At 44.7% G+C, this 22,000-nt stretch overlaps 2 protein-coding genes across 6 annotated transcripts in view; one reads left to right on the plus strand and one right to left on the minus strand.

Moving 5' to 3' along the window:
* Positions 1–15,427, plus strand: part of hmbox1b (homeobox containing 1 b) — a 30,053-nt gene extending 14,626 nt beyond the window's left edge. For 3 of the 4 annotated variants that reach the window (XM_087852272.1, XM_087852269.1, XM_087852270.1), the window contains 7 exons: positions 544–654; positions 3,911–4,064; positions 4,274–4,356; positions 4,713–4,808; positions 6,009–6,103; positions 9,578–9,661; positions 11,182–15,427. In XM_087852272.1, coding sequence (XP_087708398.1) covers positions 544–654; positions 3,911–4,064; positions 4,274–4,356; positions 4,713–4,808; positions 6,009–6,103; positions 9,578–9,661; positions 11,182–11,325 — 767 coding nt within the window. In that variant the 3' untranslated portion in view covers positions 11,326–15,427. The remainder of the gene's footprint in view (positions 1–543; positions 655–3,910; positions 4,065–4,273; positions 4,357–4,712; positions 4,809–6,008; positions 6,104–9,577; positions 9,662–11,181) is intronic. The other variant, XM_087852271.1, reaches the window with a different exon arrangement.
* A 5,365-nt stretch (positions 15,428–20,792) lies between these two features.
* The window catches only part of LOC102783287 (kinesin-like protein KIF13B), a 35,213-nt gene continuing 34,005 nt past the window's right edge, over positions 20,793–22,000 (minus strand). For both annotated transcript variants that reach the window (XM_087851999.1, XM_087851998.1), the window contains exon 42: positions 20,793–21,902. In XM_087851999.1, coding sequence (XP_087708125.1) covers positions 21,652–21,902 — 251 coding nt within the window. In that variant the 3' untranslated portion in view covers positions 20,793–21,651. The remainder of the gene's footprint in view (positions 21,903–22,000) is intronic.

A 22,000-nucleotide genomic window follows, 5' to 3' on the forward strand; every position in this document is an offset into this window, starting at 1 on the left:
AAAAGACCGGATCCAGATGACCTGAGGGATCTGGAAGGTTCATACTGGGTCAGGAGGTCACTGATGTATTTTCACAGCACGTGGTGCAAAAGGCGCCACACAAAGGGTTTTAAAATCACGTTTGTCCCCAGCACGACGCTTCATACTGAGCAGAGGCAGCTGAGGGCCAATCGGTGTGCTCTGCCATGAGGGCGAGCTGAGGCTCGAAGCTTGGTCACCTGTGTGATTCTGAATTATTACAGTCGACCCGTAGAAGAACACACCTGTGCTGTTGTTTTTGTTTTTCTGCAGGTATTTATTAAAGTCACACAAAGGAATGTAACTAACATTACTGCGTTACTCAATAACCAATCAGGTGCTGCAGAATCAGGCCGGACACGCTGGCGTTTAAAATACAGCTCAAGCTCTGATTCCCAGATGCAGCGTTTGATAAGTGACGCTGTGTTTCCTTTTCCTGTTCTGTCTGTTGAACTGTGCTCGTCGACACTTGGTGCTCTGTGCAAAAACCGCTGTGATGTAATTTGCTGTCTGGCTGCTTTCCAGGCATCAGTCAGAGCAGGATCTCCCATTGGCTGCTGCAGCACGGCTCCGACCTGAGCGAGCAGAAGAAGAGGGCTTTCTACCGCTGGTACACGCTGGAGAAGACCACACCAGGTACATCTGGCTTCATTAACTGGCTCAATATGTTTTGGCGCTTTGCCCTCATTCGACAGTTGAGAGCACGTGACAGGGGGAGGCGTGACCCTGCAGTTTGTGTCGCTCAGTGGAAGCAGATCGGAGACGAGCTCCCCTCCGTATAAGATCTGCTAGTCACACGCTTTGAATCTTTTGCGCCAACCGAATCTCGAAAACGGGCGTCTTAGCGATGCACACGTACACGAACAGCACATTTGACTGCGGCTGTTGCTTAGCAGCACACACCCTGCAGCAGTTATGAAGGATCAAAGCAAACGGCTGTTTCACCTCCACCAGGTAAGAAAAGAGTACAGTCAGCACAAACAGCCTGAGTGGAGGAGAATCGGAGGAGCAGCCGACGAGGAAATGAATAAATAATTGTTTTGTCCTGAGCATCCTTCACTCAGCAGCAGAGCGGGAAAGCAGAATGAAGATGGAAGAAGAAACCTCGTAGTGAGCGCCGCATCAGTGTGATGCCCCATCGCCGTCTGCTTAGGGTAAAGTGGTCACGTGACATCGCTACATGGTTACAAGCTGTTCGTCATTGCACTGGAGGTCGGTCCACCACCACCAGTCTAGTCTGAGCTCTCCATTGGCTTTAATTGGTGGGACAAGGTGGGAGGGGCCAAAGTTTTCTGCTGCTGATGAAGCCACAGTGTTAATGTTGGTAAGAAGTGTCGAGGACCTTTCCTTTCTCAAACTTAAAAACCATCGAACAAGAACAAACCTCTTTACTGGAAACGGGGGTCTCAGACTCGCGGCCTGGGGGCCACTTGTGTCACCCCTACCTGCTTACTGCTGCGTCCACGTCTGTCTGCATATACGAACACGGTGGGAGCAGCTGCTGCATGGGTTACTGTGGTCGTTAGTTCAAATCTGCGTTCACGTTTGTTTTACAGTATTTGAAGTTTAGAAACACAAACACTGCTTCCTGTTTGTGTTGCACTCCTTGAACAGCTGAGTGGCCCTCAGCTTGTTTACGTTTGACAGCCCTCCTTTAAAGTGTTGAAAGACAGTTTCGTATTTGTCCTCGTGGCTTTAAGCAGAGCTACAGATTAGCCTCTCACACAGTTGTTGCAGTGCTAATGGGAACAACAGGTATGTGTGTTTATGTGGACAAATGTCTCCCAACATACGTCCCAGTTAATTGTTTTCTTCAAAGCTTGTTTCATGAGTCGGTCCAACAGCAAAGATGTAACGACAGCAGCAGAGTTTGTCTCTCTGAGCTCAGCGTGGAGGCAAAGAAAGCAGCTCGCTGCCTCCACTGCTAATGTTGCTGTGAGAGTAAAGTGAGAGTAAAGTGATAATAAAGTAGTGAACATCTCCTGGTATTTGCAGAAATGTTAACAAAACAGTTTGAAAACTTGGCATTGAATGTGGAGGTGCTCTAAGAAAACTGAAGAGCTCCAACAAGAAGGGACGACAGGAAGTGACCTGGTGACCAACCAGGGAAGTAAGAATCTGCATCCACCTTGAGTAGTTTGTAGCTGCGTAGCATCAGATTCAAGGTGTGACACAGTTCCTTTAATCATGAAGTTAAAGTTAGAGGCAGGACTGCAGTCGAGAGGCGTGAAGGTTTCCTGTCGTCCTCACTGACGACGCTCTGTCACTTCTTCCATATTTTAGTGTTTTCATCACTATAATAATCTACTCACTTAGAGCTCAGAGCCGTTAAAGATGTGACTTTATCGTGTTAGATAAAGAAATGTTGGACCAATGACGTTTGTTTTAGAGAAATGTGGCTGAAATGTATTTAGAGTTCTGACTTTTTCACATATTTACTGAAGTCTTCAACATTTAGTTTGCTGTGTTTTCTTTCTCAGCTGTTCTGAGTTTGCTCTGTTTGCTTTATCCAGGCTGCACCTTTCTCTGTGACCTTTATTAGACTTTGATGTACTCGTTTGTAAAATATAGAGCAGTCAGCTGTGCGTCGGCTGTCCAGCATAAAACCGGCTGATTTATGGTAAATTATTATAAGCTAGCTAACTTCCCCCCAGCTGCTTCACCAGTTAATGGGCCACGATCGCCGTTTGATGTTAAACAGCATAATGTGAGTTCAGCCCAGAATCAGTGATGACTGTAGATGCTACAGAAGATGAGCTAACGTGGTGGACTCCACATTTTAAAGCACAGCATGATCAGCTAATGCGCCTTAGCTCTCTTGTATAAACTGTATGTGTGCAAATCACAGGAAGTACAGTGCCGACAGGTTTCCATTGGCTAAAACCTGCAAGAGAAGCACCAGATGTGTTTAGGAAAAGCCCTGATTACAATAATCGACATTCGTGTGTACGACTAAACAGGAGCCCAGGAACAGTCGGAGTCACACTACTCCACCGAAAGTGTTTCAAATGATCTAAAGATTTAGGATTTACCAGTTTCCTTCAGTGAGGTCGTCTTTGTAACTTACATTATCCAGCTGTTTGATGTCCTGGATTGTAAGCCTGTTGTAACAGCGACTAACTGTCCCAAACTGAAGAGGCAGAGAGCTTTTGTTTTGTGTGCGCCGTCGTCCTGACTGCACACTGTAAAGGGTTAACAGGCGAATCGAGAGGCCGACGCTTCCTTCAGCTCCAGCGTGTACAGGCGTGTGTTTTCTGCCCTGTAGCCGGGCAGCACACGTCCCACGCCTCGTTCTCTGCAGCATGTTCCTCGGTGGAGCCCCGCCAACACCATCAGCTCTGCAAACTGCTCAGAGCTATTTATGGCCAGACCGAGCCCAGCCCCCCCCACGCACACACGCACCTCCATCGCTGCTGCAGAGAAAATCGACTCCTCATTCACGGCTTTCTGATAAACTGGCACCGGCCGGGTGATCCGGCTCGGCCTCGTTAAACGTCCGAGCTGTGAGTGTAATGTTTACGAGAGGCTTCTTTTCTGCTGCGATCGTTACCTGAGCTGACGTGACGCGAGTTTGGTGTCAGCATAACGATTAACACAAGACAATGTTGCTGTTTTTCACGAAGGACTCGGGGCTCTGGCCGCCAGAGCGACCGCGATCCTCGCGCCTGCTCTGGCGGCCAGAGCGACCGCGATCCTCGCGCCAGCTCTGGCCGCCAGAGCGACCGCGATCCTCGCGCCCGCTCTGGCCCCCAGAGCGACCGCGATCCTCGCGCCCGCTCTGGCCCCCAGAGCGACCGCGATCCTCGCGCCATCACCGTCTCTGCTGTTCTGTCCTTCTGTCACTCAAACCACAGCGACTGCAGACTTGTTGACTCTGCTCCTCCCGCTGCAGGTGCCACTCTGAACATGCGACCAGCTCCGTTACCTCTGGAGGAAATGGAGTGGAGGCAAACCCCGCCCCCCCTCACCACCGCCCCCGGGACCTTCCGCTTGCGTCGGGGAAGCCGCTTCACGTGGAGAAAAGAGTGCCTGGCTGTGATGGAGAGGTGAGGTCCAGAGGAAAGAGATGATAGATGGCAGCAGCGCTTCGTAACGTCGCTCTTATTTCCTCCAGGAGTCAAAGAATTGGTGCAGCCAGCGAAGCCTCGCACGCGCTCAGCTGCACCGCGTGCACGACAAACAGCAGCCGCTCCAGTTTGTTGACATCGTCCTTGTGAAATTAATTTAATCACTGTGACTCTTGTGCTATTTATAGCTACTTCAACGACAACCAGTATCCAGATGAGGCCAAAAGGGAGGAGATAGCAAACGCCTGCAATGCTGTTATTCAGAAACCAGGTAAACCAGCAGGTGCACAAAGCTACACACATTTAACTGTAATGAGTGATGGCTTTGTTTGCTGGCTACAGAACTGCGTTTGCATGGTGCAGATATTGAAGCAGCATCGTGTGAAATCTGTGCTCAGATTGACACAACAGTCACCTGGACTTGAGGACGGCGTGGCGTTATCAGTTGTGCTCGTTTTGAGCCGTAATTCATCAGATAGTTATGACAACATTTGACACAAATGTCTTAAAATGACAACATCAAGTCGTATCCAAACGTGGCCGCACGCGCAGGATTCTTCTGTCAGAATCGACTTCCTTATCAAAATAAAAGGTTTCATGGTGATGCTGTTTGTGTTTTTCCTGCAGGGAAGAAGCTGTCTGATCTGGAGAGGGTCACTTCTCTGAAAGTTTACAACTGGTTTGCCAATCGCCGCAAAGAGATCAAGAGACGTGCCAACATTGGTAATGTAGCTCTGTTTAACTCACAAGCTGTTAATGAAATGTGTGTTACTGTTCCTGCCAGCTCACAGGGGGCTGCATGACCTCTGCAGGGGGCAGGGAGGAGGGCGCTGTGGGCTCGGAGGATGTTCAGGTCAAACTCGCTTCTTTAGATATGCAGTAGAAACATTTTTTTATCAGTGGTTTATTTATTCTTTCAGATGTTTGAGTTTTTTACATTTTGTCAAAAGCATTTTAATGATGCGATATTTTAGTTGTACGTTTCTTTGGTGAAGCTTTGGCCTCCTGCTTTTCAGTTCGTTGGGGTTTCCGCTCTGATCAGGTCTGGACTTTGGTCACTGCAGCTCGACTTTATTTCCTCACTCTCTGTCATTGGCTAGGTTCGCTGGGGTCGCTGTGAGACCCAGCGTGGGTCGAGCTTTAGCTGTGGGACTGATGATGGGCAGCAGTTCTTCCTTCCTGATTGGCCTTGTGTCGCCTGAATGCTGCAGACTTGCAAACTGTGCTTTTATAGATATGCTCACACCTGCTGATCAGCACCTGGCTGCTGCTTAGCGTCCTCGCTGCGATGGAGGCAGGAAGGCTGGACTGTGTGGTTCTGTGCTTGTCTGATGTTAAGATCTGCTGATTTTCATTATGACCTTATATGTAAAACCTTGGAATTAGAAGACAGCGTGTTTCCAGCGTGACGGCAGCTGTTCAACGATGTGACGTGAATTCGATCGGTCACTCTTATATTTGTAATCTGTTAAAACTTTGTTGCTGTTGCAACTATAATAGTGTTATAATAAATACAGTTTACAGAGGTGGGGATGTTGTTGCATTAAAGTACACACAGAAATATGGTTTATAAATAAGGTGTAATGTCCGTGGGTGTGGCAGTTATCCTCCAATCAGGGTGGAGGTGGGCATGTCTGACAGCCTGTGGGTAAAAAGTTCGTCCTCGTCTTCATCTTCAGACGTCTTCGTCTTAAGTCGTCTCAGCCAAATATTTGCAGCATTACTTCACTGCTTCCAGCCGTTTACTTACAGCAGCCTTTATTCTCCCTGACACCGTTCACTTACCACCTTCAGACAGGTTCTTTACTTTGGAGTATCTTCCAAACCTCTCGTTGTATCGCTGGGTTTCAGTCACTGCTCTCGTGTGTTGTAGTATTGTCAGCGATGCATCATGAGTCTAACGAGCCTTCCTCTTTCTCCAAGAAGCCACAATCCTGGAGAGCCATGGGATAGACGTCCAGAGTCCAGGGGGACACTCCAACAGCGACGACATCGACGGGAACGACTTCTCGGAGCAGGTAACGCAACATGAACATCGTGCTGAGAAAAGACTGAGCAGCTTTGTTTTCATAACTGATCAACAAGCACGATGGTTTTATTTTTGAAGCTCCAGCTTCTCGTTCGTGAGCTGTGATCTTTTTTTACTGCTCAGCTTTGTTGACTGTTCTAATTGGTCTGCGTCTCGTTAGTGTTAATAATCCCAACACGCAGCTCCCTGAATATACAAAGCACTTCAGGTTCTGTGCTGTACATGATTGAAACTTGAAACGCATCAGCGAGCAAATGTCCGCGCCCTCGTTTTGTCCTGTTACCGATGGAAACATGTCTGCTTTATCTGGGTTGAACACGGCAGCTTATGATTGCTCAACATCTCAAGCAACAAGGTTACATTTCCAACGTGCACTACAGGTCCAGCGTTTCAGAACAGCCCAGTGTTTCCAGTGATTTATTGCAGTTCAAGTCATTCAGTCCAGTGAGCAGCTTGAAATGGTACAAAGGTCAGAGGTGAAACACCGCAGGTGTAAAACAAATGATCCCAAACTGAAACACAATGTCCAGAATGACACAAAAAGAGCTTTTTCAGGGACAACATGGGGTAACTGTTTACAGCTGCAGTAAAGCATCAGGCCTTGAAAGCTGCTGCTCCAACCTCCCTGGATCCCTTCAGCCCCTCTGTCTGTAGTGTTGGAGCCCACTGTGGTAGCAGAGCCTGGACACATCAGCTGAACAGTGTTGTACTGCAGGAAGTAGAGAAAAGGGGATTAACCATGGAAGAGACAGACCATCAAATGTAGGAAAGTCACAGTGTGAGTGAGTTTCCTTCAGCATCCAAGTCACTCAGAAACAAACTGACAGGAAGATGCTGCAGAGCCAAAGACACACCTGAGTGCGAGGACAGCAGCCTGCGTGACGGGCGGCTCGCCGTGGCCCGCGCGACGGGCGGCTCGCCGCGGCCCGCGCGACGGGCGGCTCGCCGCGGCCCGCGCGACGGGCGGCTCGCCGCGGCCCGCGCGACGGGCGGCTCGCTGCACTCTTCAGCAGCTTTCTAACCGTTTTTATCATTTAAGGAATATTTCAGACTAATGGTGTCAAAAGCTGAACTTGAGATGATCATTCATGCGTTCATTTCTTGACGTGTAGACTACTGTAACGGTCGTTTTACTTGTTTTAACAAATCAGCTTTAAATCATCTTCAGACTGCAGAAAGCTGCAGCGCGACTTTTAACAAGCACCGAGCGAAGATCTCGTATCACTCCAGCCTCCCTTCACTGGTTGTAAGTTTTAGGTTTCATTTTCAAACTTTAGATTGAACCTTTAGGGCCCTACATGCTCCCCAGCACATGTCTGACCTGCTGAAACCTCCTTCTTCTTCCCGAGCTCTGAGGTCATCAGCTCAGACACTGTTGGTGGCCCCACGCACTCGATTTAAAACTCGTGGTGGCCTTTCAGCCAGTGGCAGCGCTCCCACTGGTTCACGCTGCACAGACTCATTGATCCTGTTAAAAAGCAGCTGAAGACATTTTTATATAGCTTCTAATTGATTTGGAAATACGACAAATAACAATGTAAAACAGTAAAATACAACATTCTTTTCATTTTCTTTGTTGTAAAGCACTTTTTATCTGTGAAAAGCGCTTTATAAATTTTACTGACTCACAGCAGCTTCAGGCACAGAGTGGTCGTAGCAAGTCTCAGTTCCAGCTGTGAGGAGAGGACGAGCTGCAGAAGGAAAGCCGTCAGTAGGATGTCAAAAAAAGACAAAGAGGTTCCACAGTGAGTGCCATCAACCAGTTTGCTGATCCAGGGTCGCTGACTCGTACAGAGTGAGAGGCTCCCTGAACACAACAGCTATCGCAGCTCCATGCAGGACCATGCAGCACCATGCAGCACCATGCAGCACCATGCAGGAGCCGCTGGTATGGACCGAGTCTGTCAGGAGTTCATCCTACAGCAAGATAATGACCCAAACATCAGTCCAAGCTCTGCCAGAACCACCTCAGGAAAACAGAACAAGATGGTGAGCTTGGAAACACGGAGTGTGCAGCACAGTCTCAGACTTAAACCCATCGAGCTGGTTTGAACTGGACAGAAGAGCGAAAGCAAAGCAACAACATCCACATTCATGGAACTTCTGCTCCAGATGTGGGAGAAGATTAGATTTGTGTTGTAGCCAGAAGCCACAGCTGTGTTCAGCTGTTATATCAAAGGAGACACTTTGGTCTGTAAACTGATTCCATGATTTCTTTGTTTAACTCGTTTATCTGTCAGTGCAACGAGACGTGAAACTGCAGGATTTTCACAATAAAAGGCTGGAAAAGTCAGAGTTCTAAAACGTTTGACCGGTAGTGTGAACGTGTTTCTGCTGTGGATAGGGATGGGTATTGATACGATTCTCACGATTCTGATTCTGTTTTCGATTCTGTTTAACAATTTGATCCTTTATCGATTCTTTTATCGATTCTTTTTAAAAAAGGAGAACACTAAGGTCGATTAGCTCAGAACTTTGTTTTATATCTTCTCTTTGAACAAGATAGACATGTAGGAGTAACATGGCCTTACAAACCCAACAGTGAGATCTTCAGAGATCCACAGCCTACGGCTCTTCAATGGGGGGTCACAGGGTCCCCAGGAAAAAAACTGTAAATGTAAAATAATAAAATAAATATTCTTCTGTAGCAATAACAAAGTATAACATAAATTATTCTGTAGCAATTACACAAGAATATCCAGTAATGTCCCTGCCTACAATTAAACACATTCACTTACTGAAAATCATCTGCTGTGGCAAACGGCTGCAAGCCTTTGACCACAAACTGAGTCACTGCTCGCTGACATTCGTCTATCCTGAAAGGAGACGCTACGGTAGACTGCAGCGAGAACTGCCAGCATCTGAGCCAGACTCTGTCTCATCATGGTCACCTAAACGCACAGTAATGGCAGGTTTGTAATAAGGCAGATCGCACTAACATAATATGCACTGTTAGTTGATTATTTACCTGCCGCATTAACGGGAGAGGACGTGCAAACGTTACCGCTGCTGCTGGGTTGAGATTCACGAGTCACGAGAATTAAAAACACGACATTCATTTAAGGTCATCGCGTGTTTTGTAGTGTTTCCTCCCTTAAATGAAATATCTACTTTGCAGGTATTGCAAGTTGTCCTGTTGTCATCCGTTCTCGTAAAGTAAAACCAAACTTTAGAGCGTTTGAGCCGCTTACGCGCCGTGTTTCCTGTCAGGTAAATAACGCTCTGCAACGTGGTGACGTCATTCGGGGCGACTGGAGTCGATAAGGGAATCGTTTGCAAAAATGGCAAAAAATTCCAAGGAATTGAAACAGTGGGAACCAACAAGAACCGTGTTTCGATACCCATCCCTGAAGCAGTGCTTGCTGTAACAGTGAAAGAGAAGACGTCATTGTGCAGATTTTACTTGTCGCACTGCAGACGACCTGCTAGCTAACGCAGTAACTCTTTGTTGGAACACCTGCAGGCCTGTGACCTCCCCTATTTTGACAAAAGACCTCTCAGCCGACCTTTTGGCCTTTATCGCCTGGAGCCCACCTCGCCCACACAGGTACCCCACACACAGCAACACGCCGACACGCTGATGTTTGTTACTGTAGATTAGTGGATTGTGATTGAGGAGTGAATCATCAGAGTTTCTGCTGTTTACCTGTGTGTGCAGCTCTGCAGCACAGCAGAGCCACATGTGCATCAGAGGTGACGTGATATCTGATGAATATCAGATTTCACGTCACTGAAAAGTTGATGGCGTGCTCGATGTCACTGATTTTCGGGCTCACGCCAGCGTGCGGCGTGTTCTTAACCTCCAAACGAAGCTTTTGCAGTAGACGTGCTTCATCTTCTGACTGCAGCTGCATGTTTACACTCTTCAAACGTCCGAGTTTCAGCCCTGCATCAACCTGACTCGAGCCTTTTTCAGACGTGAAGAGATGAACATTTAAAATATTTTTACAGTTAAACCTTCAATGATCGACAGCAGCGATCACCTCTGAAATCAGGTTTGACCCAGAAACATAAACTACTTTTCTACGCCAGTTTGAAATGAGGACAGTATGGATCGATTAGTATTGATTGATTATTGTATTGAGCCGGATTGTTTTCACATAAATCACACAGCTGATATTAATGTGGGGATTCCTCTGGATCAGCACGTTGCTGAGTGACAGAAGGACGAGGTGTTGTAGCTGCGTGTGATTAACCACATTAGACAAACCAGCTCTCAGGTCAGCGTAGTTCACTGCACTGGCTTTGTGTCCATTTACACAGCATCTGCCTTCAGAGAGTGAAGCATCGTGGGTCCCAGCACAGACATGGTTGCATGATTGCAAACAAAAGCAAACATTTAGCCCGACAGGGGCGACGCTGTGCATCAGGGAAAGGTTAAAACAGCAGCATGAGGAGCACAGACTGCTTCACTTTGCTCATGCACAAACTCTTCGTCTTGGATCCTCAGCAGCTAAAGAAGCAACAACAGCCCTGACATGAAAGAGGAGCCCAGGTGTGGTTTCACAGCTGCAGCTGCATGTGATGATGACGTGCAAAGGGTAGCACAGGACCTGGGTGGTCCCTGGTATGGGTGGGGGTGTGGCAGCTAAAGTGTCACAGTCACCAGGAAATGAAGGGTTTGTGTCCACTAGAATGAAAGCTGGGCTTAGTGAGCTGTGGATCAGTGCTGTCGTGTGCTGAGGGGGGGGCGTGGGGTCAAATGCAGGCAGTTTCTGTCATAGTTCAGTTTTGTGCACACTTGTTTGCGTTGACTCAAGTTAGCAAAGCTGTGAGTGCAGTGTGTTGCTGTTAGCGTGACTGTGTGGAGACTGTAGTCAGTGTGAGGCTGCAGACATGAACTCCTGCCTGGGGATGGGCACCTCACGCTTTCCTTAGAGAGCACTACTGTCCCCTTGTGGTAGAAGTATCCCATTACATGCTTTACTTACATACTTTTTTGTTTAAATGATGTCCTTAAACATGTCAAAAGCACGTGTTCGTTCCTTACCTCTGATGTAGAGACATTCTGTTTCCTGTCATGACCTTTGTCCTTGATGCTCCTCCCAATGCTCCTCCCTCTCCCAGGACGACAGCGCAGCGCACAGCGAGCACCAGGACCCCATCTCTCTGGCTGTGGAGATGGCTGCCGTCAACCACACCATCCTGGCCCTGTCCAGAACCGGAGGGGGGCCCAACGACATCAAGACGGAGTCCCTGGAGGACGAATGAACTGCACCGGACCTGGGATGGAGGAAGGGGACGAGAGAAGGGGGAGTGTAATAGAGTTGGGGGACTGAAAAGAGACCAAAGTAATGCTCCTTAGTAAAGCTTCATCGTCTGCTCCTCAGCGTCTGCTCCTCAGCATCTGCTCCTCAGCCAGCCCCTTACCAACTCTTCCTTCTCTCCCGGCCTCCCCCTTCCTCTCCCTCCTCCGAGTAATCCTTGTCCACAGTAATTACCCCCAACCCCACTCCACCTTACTCCATATATTGACACAGCTGGCAGAACTGGGTGACTGTAGGCCCTGTGATCTCTGTGGAAATGAGCCACAGAAGAAAAGCGGCTCCTGCAAACCCCTCTAAACGCGGCTCTTGTCCGGGGGGGGTGAACTCTCTCTTCCCGTGAGAACAGGATACCTCTGCTTTCCTTACCTCGTCCTTGCTCCCCTTCTACTTCCCTCTCCAGCCTGGTCGTCTGAGCCGATCCTCAGTCTATCTCACCTCAACGTCAACCTCAGAAAAGTAATGTGTACTGTATATATATTATATACATGTTTTATACATATATATGTATATACATATATATGTATATGGTTCTTATGGTTCTCAGCCTCACTCACCTCATGGTGTGCTACCTATCTACCTACTTACCCTCAGATTCACCTTATCATTGTGCAATTCATCAGAAGAGCGACCTCTGGCCTAACGTCTCGGGAAAAATGGAAGTCAGTCAGCAGAAAAGATATCCAAGCTGACACTTGTCTCCTCTGTCCATTCCTCAGTAGAATAAACAGCTTTTGGCTTCCTTGCAGTAGAGCTGCTAGGTTGGATAGAAACGTATCTGTAGTAGCCTTACGTTCACGCAGACAGACGCTGTTTTTTGCAAGCAGGTTTTCATACAACAGGGACTGTGAGTCACTGCACTACGAAACACGTTCAGCACACACTGACAGACGGTATCAAGGTTTCTATCCAACAGCAGCAGTGATTCGAGGTTCCTCACTTGCTCTTCCTCTGGTTCTAGGCCAAACTGGACGTAGTCATTTCTGCTCCCTGTGACACTATTGTTAAGTACTAAAGACTATGAGGATCAAGCTACGGTCAATGTGATAATCGAGCAAACTTTGTAAGCTATCTAATAAGACGAGTTATGCTTTGTTTGAAACATCATCCATGCCAAAGGAAAAGAGAGACGCTCAGCCAATACTGATCTGAAAACGGTGTTAAAGTCCATCCAAAGTTATTTATACCAACTCCTTTGGCCTACGCAGGTTATTTCTGACTCAGTATAGGCTTGACACTACAGCAGGTCTGTGTCAGTAAAGGTAAGTATTAGCAACCAGGCATACCATGATAAAATACCCTGAAGCTTTTTACTGTGACGCTGCCTCGTTATAATAGTAATGTGCTTTTTCTAATATCAGAGGTCAGATTAGAGCAACTCCACAGTGAAAATGGTTACAAATATCAGAAACATGTTCGAGGCTTCTTTCATCTGTAGCCTCAGAGAAAAACTTTCAAAGGGAATCAGAGTCACCGACTCTAAAGAGGTGATTTTTCCTTGTTTTGCCTGATGGGAGGATCTCCAAAACCATCTCTTACTGAATATCACCATGTTGTGAGCTGGGTTGTTCTTATTCATTGCTGTGGGACTCGACTGTTTATTTTCTGTGTTATTTTAAAGCAGTTATTTCTGTGCCAGATATGTCCTAGCACAAAGTGGAGCTAGAAGCTAGGTTTGCTCAGCTTAGCCACAGGACAGAAGCATTAAGGCCAGCTTTGTCTAACAACAAACCAAATGTCTAAAGCTGTGAGTGCAGTCAAGTAATTTCACAGCATTCTGTGATTTGTGCAACTTGTTTTTTCCCCTCATTATTTGTGATTGTATGAAATGTTAAACACAAACTCAAAGTATCAGTGGCTTTTATTGCGGCTTTTCTCTGTGGCTGCTTGTTGATCCTTTAACTCCGGATAACTGAAAACTAGCGTTAGCATTGACTGTTAGATTAAAACACAAAATAATTTGAGTATTTTTTTAAAGTTTTTTCATGATTTATGTGTTTAATCAGTAAAAAAACATCAACCAAGTTTTTTCCCTTTTGTAAAAAGCCTGACTTTCTGCTAAGCTAAGCTAAGCTAGCTTCTAGCATTAGCTCCGTACAGTCGTGATGATAACTTTTTAATTACATTCCCCACGAAGTCCCTGCCTTAGCGATGGTTTTGGAGAAACAGAAAGAATATTCTGCGAAGCGGGACTAAACAAAACAGCCAGAAATTTAATGCCAGTTCTCAAGTTTGTGATAGTTTGATTTGGCTGTTGGTGATCATGCACCAAATAAGCTCACAGGCAGTGTTGCCAACTCCTCAGTAAGGAAAATCGCTATTGGTTGTCCTAAAAGTCGCTAGAAGTCGCTAAATGACGTCATCACCTAATTTGCATAATTGGTCATGCTAATGTAATTGTAACCTACGCTGCTGGAGAGAGAAATAACATCGTGGAAGAGACATAAAGTGAGCAAAAAACGTCCTAAATGCATTTAGAATTTATTTAGAACTACAAATTAAATTTCTTTTAGCAATTATTGTTTTTTGTAATGTCTTTCACGTCTTTTTTTAGCGACTTTTTTCTAGGGGGTCTGAAAACTCGCTAAATATAGCGACAAAGTCGCTAAGTTGGCAACACTGCTCACAGGTTTAATTCTGCGGTTAATGTCTGGTTCCTGCTTGTACTCCAACTTCCAGTCCTCAGCTGTAGTCTAGTAAAGCTCGATTTAATCGTACTGCTTCAGTAAAAGCTGCAATACAGTGACTCTCAACTGGGACCTGTGTTTGAAAAAGAAAGAGCTCAAAGCTAAAAACAGTATGTATTTATACTCATTTTTATGGTATTGTACAAAAACAAATGTTTTGAAATGAATCATGCTTTTTTTCTAATGATTTTTCTCCTTTTTTTAATTCTCATTTTTTGATTGTTTCCCTTATTTGACTGAACAGCAGTCTTCCCGTTTGTATTGGACATAGTAAGCTACTTTATGAAAAGTAAACCATGATGCACCTTAATGAAAATTAGTATTAACTAAAATTAGTATTTAACTAAGTATTGATGTTAACTAAACTTTACATGTAACCTTTAACAAAAAGTCCAATTTCCGATATACGATGGGGAAAGAAGAGAAGTAGAGCTGCTTCATGTCATTCGACACTAAAGCCCCAGTATGTGCCAGTCTCTTTGGTAAATAGCACCACACCAAGCTCCCTGGTAAAATCTCCAGTTTCTGATTTGAACAAGAGCACGTGCAAACCGTGCACCCGTGTTTGACTCGGACAGATTGAAGCATTCGTGAACTGAGAGCGCGTCTCTTTAAACTACTTGAAATGAACATTTTTTTTTCCTTGTAAAGTTTTAAGGGAGGAGTTTGGTGTGATGTTCCCCTACAAAACATGCTGCGTGTTAAAACTGGTGAAGTTAGCATGCATTCAGAGATTATTCCCACTATGAGACACTTTTAAATGAACTGCCTTTGACTTTGAGAGATGCCGTGGCCCAGTTAGCAAGTACAAGTTTTAATCCGCTAGTGTTTTTGCATGAACATTGAAGCTTGACAGAAAAGTTCATGGGGTGGATGAAAGGACCCTCAGGTGCTCACAAAGTAGATTGTGCTATTTTTCCTTTTTTTTCCAGAAGAAAACTGGAACCCGACTCGAGCGTGACACGGGCACTTCCCCACTCGCTGTCATGCATACTCAGTGGTAGTGCTTGCTTTGAAGGGGCGTCCTCTCTCGTGGTTGTCAGGGTCAACATGCCTACGTGTCCTTCTGTGTCCCCTAGTGCAACACCATCCACTTCATCCAGTATAGCTCAGAAAAAGAGGACTGAATGCTGTTGTATCAATCTCAACTCTAGTTATGTTCAGAATTACTGTATTGCCCATTTCAGAATTTAGTGCCTTTTTTGGACAGTAGACTGTTCTGTAATTAAGATGTAGTATATATACATTTTTTGTACAGTTTCTTTGTTCATTTTTTTTAACTTGTGTTTATTTTAGTATGATATATATATATATATAAATATAAATATAATGTACAAGAGAATAAAGCTATATCAATGAGAATGTGTGTTTGTGGTCTTGCTGGGTGCATGTATGCAGCTCTATACACAGATACAAAGTCCACGAATCAAAGCAAGCTTTTAATAATTATCTGAAGCTTACAGCCAAAGTTTTTATCTGATGTAAAATGTATAGAAATCATACATATACCAACAAGACAGCGTACATCACTGTCACCACAGCATTTTCATTCAAAGGCTTTATGGCTTTAATACCTGGGGGGGCCGGTCTCCAGTCAAAATGCTGATTTTTTTTTTTGTCCCAGTCCAGCCCTGGGCACGACACGCAGTGAAGTAATCTGAGAAGGTGCATTAAAAAATAAATGGCCGGGTCAGCGGTGCACATCGCAAATTAACTCGCATTGACACATTAGTTTTGCCGCTTCTTAATGACGGTATCTTAGCTAACAACTACCAGATTCAACTTGTAATTGGCTAAAAATAACTTCGCCTACCAGTGAGAGGGACGTTGCTAGCTGGCAGTTTTTTCGAGCGATGTTGAAATTTCCACATTCAGACACTTCAAAAGCTTCAGCAGCTCAGCGCAGCATCAGCACCACGGAGATACACGGATACCTCCGAAGACTCGAGACTGATCAAACCAGAAGCTTTAATGAGCAGCTGGTTTGCCTCGCATTAACTGGTGTTAACTCAGCCAGTTAATCGAAATGCAGCTGACTGAACTGAAAAGCTCGACTCTGTGGGGTCAAAGTTTGCAGAACTACGAACACAGCTGCTGGACGTCACTACCTGACAAGTTTAACTGTCTTCAGAACACTGCAGAGGCCTTATTGACAGTGTTTGGCTCTAATATCTGTGTGAGCAGATTTTCTCTCACATGAGTCCTCAGGTCTGAATGCTGGACACTGGGAGACCTGTGTCTCTGAGGGAAACCAGAGATCACATTAACATGTGTGTCTCTGTATTAACAAACATGCCATATTGGCCCAGTTTATTTTTCTCATCATTGTTGTGAGGAGACCATAAATAGCATTTGTATTTTCTGTTGTTCAGTTCATTTGCTGTTATGGATAAAAAGTCTTTTTTTTGTTTCATAATAGCTGATAACTATTCGCTGACAGCTGCCAACATCTGTGAACAAATATAATCTGTAAAGTGGTTCTATATAGTGTGTAACTGTTATTATAGAGCATTATTAAATTTATTGCTAATGCAATCATAGTCATCACTGACTTCTGAGGAAATTTTAGATTGTTTTCATATATAACAGGTCAGTTTAAACATAAAGGTTGAGTCCAAGCTTAAGTATATATTTCAAACAATAAAACCTTATTTAACGCAAATGTTGTGAATAAACTTGAAATTATGCATTTTAACCTCTGAAGACCTGAACTCTTTGATGGCATGCATTTTTAATTTCTCTTTACTATTCGGGCTTTATACTGTTGATAGAACGCTGTAAAGTCACAATTGAATAATGATATGCAAAACTCTTTATTTGGTGTCTGAACACAGCAGCATTTTTCCTGAGTACGAAAACAAAATGAGAAACAATAACTGAGCCCTTTAAGCAATATGGCTCATTTGAAAGAGCAAAATTTAGTATTGTGGCCTAGACACCAGGTCCTAGGAGGTTAAAATTGTATTTCCATGTAAGTCCATATGGTGAACAATAAAAGCATTCCTCCATTGTGGCTCGCTCCGATGGACAAGGCGGTCACCTCTGTGCACGTCTGGGTCAGGGAATGGGTCTTGACTCATTTGTTCTTATTCGCTGAACATCAGCTCAGAGTTGTTGGTGCAAGTACTGAACATGACTTTCGGTAAGCCTCAAACCAGCTCTGACAAACTGACTGATGCAAAGTTTTGACCGTACCTTACAGTGTAGGGACAGAGTATCGCGGACCTCAACTGGGACAGAAGAAGGCAAACTTTGACCAATGCCTAAATCCCACTGACACACCTTTCATAGAGTAAGCAGAGTCTTGGGATGAGGCAGATGACTCAGCCATCACTGGCGCTAAGGTTGCTGAGGTAGTTAAAAAAGAGTTTGGTGAACCACCAAGTGTGAGGCCATAGATCTCAGCTATGTTCTCAGGAAAATGTTTTTTTTTTATCATAACCTTAATGACTGCAATACAGCAAAGGACATTACTAATGCAAACTGATTACACTGAACCTTAATCACCCTTTTATCAGTTAGTATGACAGAACTGGAATAGCTCTTACTACGACCGCCATGGAGACACTTCCAGGTCATTTCTTTCAGTTAGGAACCTTCCTAAGGAAAAAGGACTATTCGAATGCAGCCAATGACTTTTTAGACCCTTAACTTCTCCTCGCAGAGCTTCAAGGGATCTTCCAGGATGGTGAGGATATTTTCGGCAGACTAAATTGGTCATCAGGCAGTGATTTCATACCTGTTGATTAGGGGTGCAATATCGTATCGATATTGAACCGTTCGATACAGTGCTTTCGGTTCGGTACGCATATGTGTCAAACAATACAAAATGTTTAATTTATTTTATCAACTTTCCTTCTGATGATGCTGTCTGTGTTGAGCGCTCAGTGGATCTGCGCTCGACAGTGCAGCCTAGGCGGAGTAGTCGAACACAGATTCACTGAGCGCAGCGCAAGCTAGCAGACAGAAGCTAAGCTCGTTGCAACATGGCAAACTGAACCTCCCCCACCCTCATTCAGATCTGGCGTTTGGAACTATTTTGGTCTTCATGTGACGTATGACCCTGAAGGTAAGCGCGTCATGGACTAAAGTAAAACAGTATGTTGGATGTGCCAGCAATGCTCAATTACATGGGTGGGAATGAGTGCGTTAGCGCAGTTAGCTCGTTAACGTGTTGGCTGTCCAGCCCCACGCACGGGGCGATCCGCGGTAGCTCGTTAACGTCATTTCAGATTAACGCTGACAGCACTAGTGGGAACACAAGGAATATGACTGCACATTTACTCCAAGTGGAAGCAGACAAAAACAACAAGCACGCATGCTACAAACTTTACCCGAGTCATTTAGACAGCCGTTAGCACATGATTCTCCTTATGGGGACCTGATATGTTTAATATGCTGCTGAGAATATAGCCCAGAAGAAGCGTATAGTAGAGCTTTTATTTTGGAAAGAGACATTTCTCTGTAATAAACTCTCTTTTCCAAAGATGAGTGATTTCTCGATCAGATAGATTATTTTTTATTACTTTGTTGTTTCAGCAACATTAAATTTAAAAACTGTACTTTTGAGTTAAAATATATATTTATAATTTTAATAAATGACAAATTAAAAAGGCATGAACATTTTTTTGTATCGATAAAATATCGAACTGTGAATTTTGTGTATCGTTGCCCCCCTACTGTTGATGTCTAATGTGGAACTGTTGTTGTGCTAAGCTAACAGGCAGAATGCTACACGTATAGAGATTGAAAATGTGACGTAATTCAAGGGTAAAACCGCAAAGAATTCTGGGAACTCGTGGCAAGAGGTACTAGCGCACGCAGAAATCAGTTACACAGCGATAAAAAGAAACACAAAAAACTGTCAAGAAGCTGTTGTATTATTAACTGCAATAGCCGGTCGCATGACAGCCACGGGAAGCCGACGGGTAAAGAGATCGTTTTTTATATCGGATTACGTCGTTGAAGAGAAATTATTCGAGCCATGTTTCTGAAGTAAAAAGAGGCGACAGATGGCCTGGATTGCAGCCATTCAAAGACCAAATATAACGTCCCAGAACACTCCAGCTCACAGGTTAGTCTGCTCCAAGCATTTCCACAAAGGTCAGTCTTCTGCTGTAGTTAATACGTCATTTTTCATAACATAATTGGTGATATAGGTTACAAGCAAGTCTGGCGCTGAACAGAAATTGTGGCGCTATGCTATCACTAATTGCCCAGTACGATTACAGCATACAATATTATTGTCACTGCTACATTTCTGTAATGCGAACCAGAAATTATTTCCACTACTAATTAATTACCGTTGAGCTCAAAGGTCCTATTAATAAACGGTTAACGAATGTGTATTTATGAAGACGATTTGTGGGACTGGTAAACTTATGATACGTACGATGGTCTTTCGTTCTATACGGTGCATTTCATGGTCCTGTACCCATCCGTCGGTAAACTGTACCTGGGCTTGTTGCAGTGACCTGAAGTTACTGAACTTCATGAGTGTATGCACTCACTCCAAGAACCGTATAATTATAAATATGAGCGTGGTGAAAGTTGGGCAGCACGCTAACGTCTTTTGTCCACTCTGTGTGCTCGTAAGGATCTGACCCTTTCACTCCTTTGATTTTTTTCCTCGTATCTTTTCTTTGCCTTTTCATCAAGTCTGTCTTTGTACGGACCGGCATTGTTCTCCTTCGTTTTGTACATAACTTTTTGGGGGGGCAAAGAAAAAGCAAGAAGGTATTGGAACCGGAGAAAGAACGTTTTGCGGTGCTGCAAATGCTTGCATTTGATGTGGTACTTGGATTGTTTTGCCACGAGTTACCGGCATGCAATGCGCGAAAGTCACGTGGTCTGTCAATCTCTATAGCTCTAAAGAATGTAGCATCATGGGCAGTGTAGTCCGTGCTGCAGGGAGAATGGACTGCCATACCCGTTATGTGTCTGTGAGCGAGGGAGGGAGAAAAAGGAAAAGTACGAGCTGTCATCGAGCAGAAACGGGAGCTGGAAGCATGTAAATATAATAATAACCACTGCAGCCAAGAAGAGAGCCTGACGAGCCCAGCTGTAAGTAAGCTATTAAGACTCGACTGTACACCGTGTTCGTGTTTTCCTCCAAAAACAATAAGTTCTGTTGGAGCAGCCTTTCAACGCCTCTCTCTGTCTCTGCTAGCAAAGTTGACCCAGACAACAAAGTAAAGCTAGTTTTCGGCTATGAGCCGACACGAACCCACCGTATTAGCCAGAGGTCCCTTTACTACGGCAGAACCAGGCTCAGAGAGGGGCGGCCATCTGCCGAGACTGGTCAGGGGACTCGAATCCACTTCTCATTTTTGATGTTATGTATTTAGGTATTGGTCTGAAAGAAAAAAGATGAACACTAAGTTGATGTTCAAAGCCACCATTTCAAGTTGTGCGTTTAAACGGCTTGGTGATGGCTTTGGCTAGTGCAGTGAAAAACCTGACAATGGCAGACGGCGTCTTTTTTGGTTGTGACAGATGTTCAGTCAAGCTAGTTGCAATGAGTCTTACAGCTATGGATTTGTGTAACTGTAACTGATAAAAAAAAAAAATCCTAATAAAACCCAATAGAGATGATGCAGTAATTATTTAATCTCTTTTACCAGGACATCGTCGTAAAAGATTTTCTAATCTCAAAATGAGTACATAATGTACCAGAGAATAAAGCTGTACCACTGTTTATCACACAGACACACACACACACACCGAGCAGAATTAAATTGATTTATTATCACTTATAAAAAGTTGATCTTTAAACAAACATTCAAACTTGATCATTTTAAATGCAAATGTATAAAAAACACATTTCCGCACAAAAACTAACATTAAAACCAACACAATCCTCACCAAACAGACTGCAGCACAAACAGGGAAAGTCACGTTCTCAAACACCCTCACGTGAAACTAATGCAGATTCCTGCATTTGCTTGACAGGAAGAGGAAAATATAGATTTATAACTGTTGCAAAACTCCAGCAGTAGCATTTTTGACGAGTGCAATAATTTTAACATCACACATCAGAATAATCCCTTTATTCCTACACAGTGCGGTGGGATGTGTCCAAGGCATTTCAAGGCACAAGAATAATAGGACACCATATAGTCATACATTACAAAACACATCTGGATGTCTGCGCTCATATTTGTTTATCTTTGGGACTGCACGAGAAAGAAATCGGCTAGCCTTTGGGGGGGGGGGGCCCTCCTGTGAGTCCGTCTGTAGCGTACTTCATGTGTACCCTTGCTTCCTTAAACGACATATACAGGTCGCAGTGCTTTGATTACAATGTAATGTCTTTTGAATAAATACATTTATAAAAGGTTAGCGTGTAAGTATCTAAAAGCATTCACATTTTCAGATCAAACATCCGATGTCTGCCAAGTCTGTCACACAGGAGTCCTGTAGCAGAAAAAGCCAAAAATCATCCTGCAGACATGAGCGCGTGGAGCGACTCGTCCAAACTTACTGTCAAACCAAATCGGTCTAAAGTAAACCAGATACCGCGGTGCCAGTAGGCTTAAGCTCCCATATGGACAGTGATGTGCTGGCGATGCCCAGCAATGAGCCATTTAAGTGTGCCACGACTTGCGGTTCTCCCCCCTGCCGCGACCAGTTGATCCAGCTCCACCTTCGCCTTTAGCCAGAGCTGTAAGGGCAGCCAGGTTTGGGCTGGACCCCGACAGATGGGCACTACGACGTTTTTGTTGCTGGCGATGGCGTTTGGCATCGCCACGGGTTACTCTGTCAGGTCTTACCAACACGCCGTAACCAGGGTTGCAGTGGAAGTAGTGCTTTCCAGCCACTGACCCATCGTTCTTTCCTGAAAGAAAGAGGAAAACACAATAACGAGGTTTTAACTGGCAGTGCATACATGTCCATGAAGGATGAGAACAGATCAGATGAATCAAAGGTGTTGGG

The sequence above is a fragment of the Neolamprologus brichardi genome, chromosome 15, assembly GCF_056152115.1.
Source record: "Neolamprologus brichardi isolate AB-2024 chromosome 15, ASM5615211v1, whole genome shotgun sequence".
NCBI lineage: Eukaryota > Metazoa > Chordata > Actinopteri > Cichliformes > Cichlidae > Neolamprologus > Neolamprologus brichardi.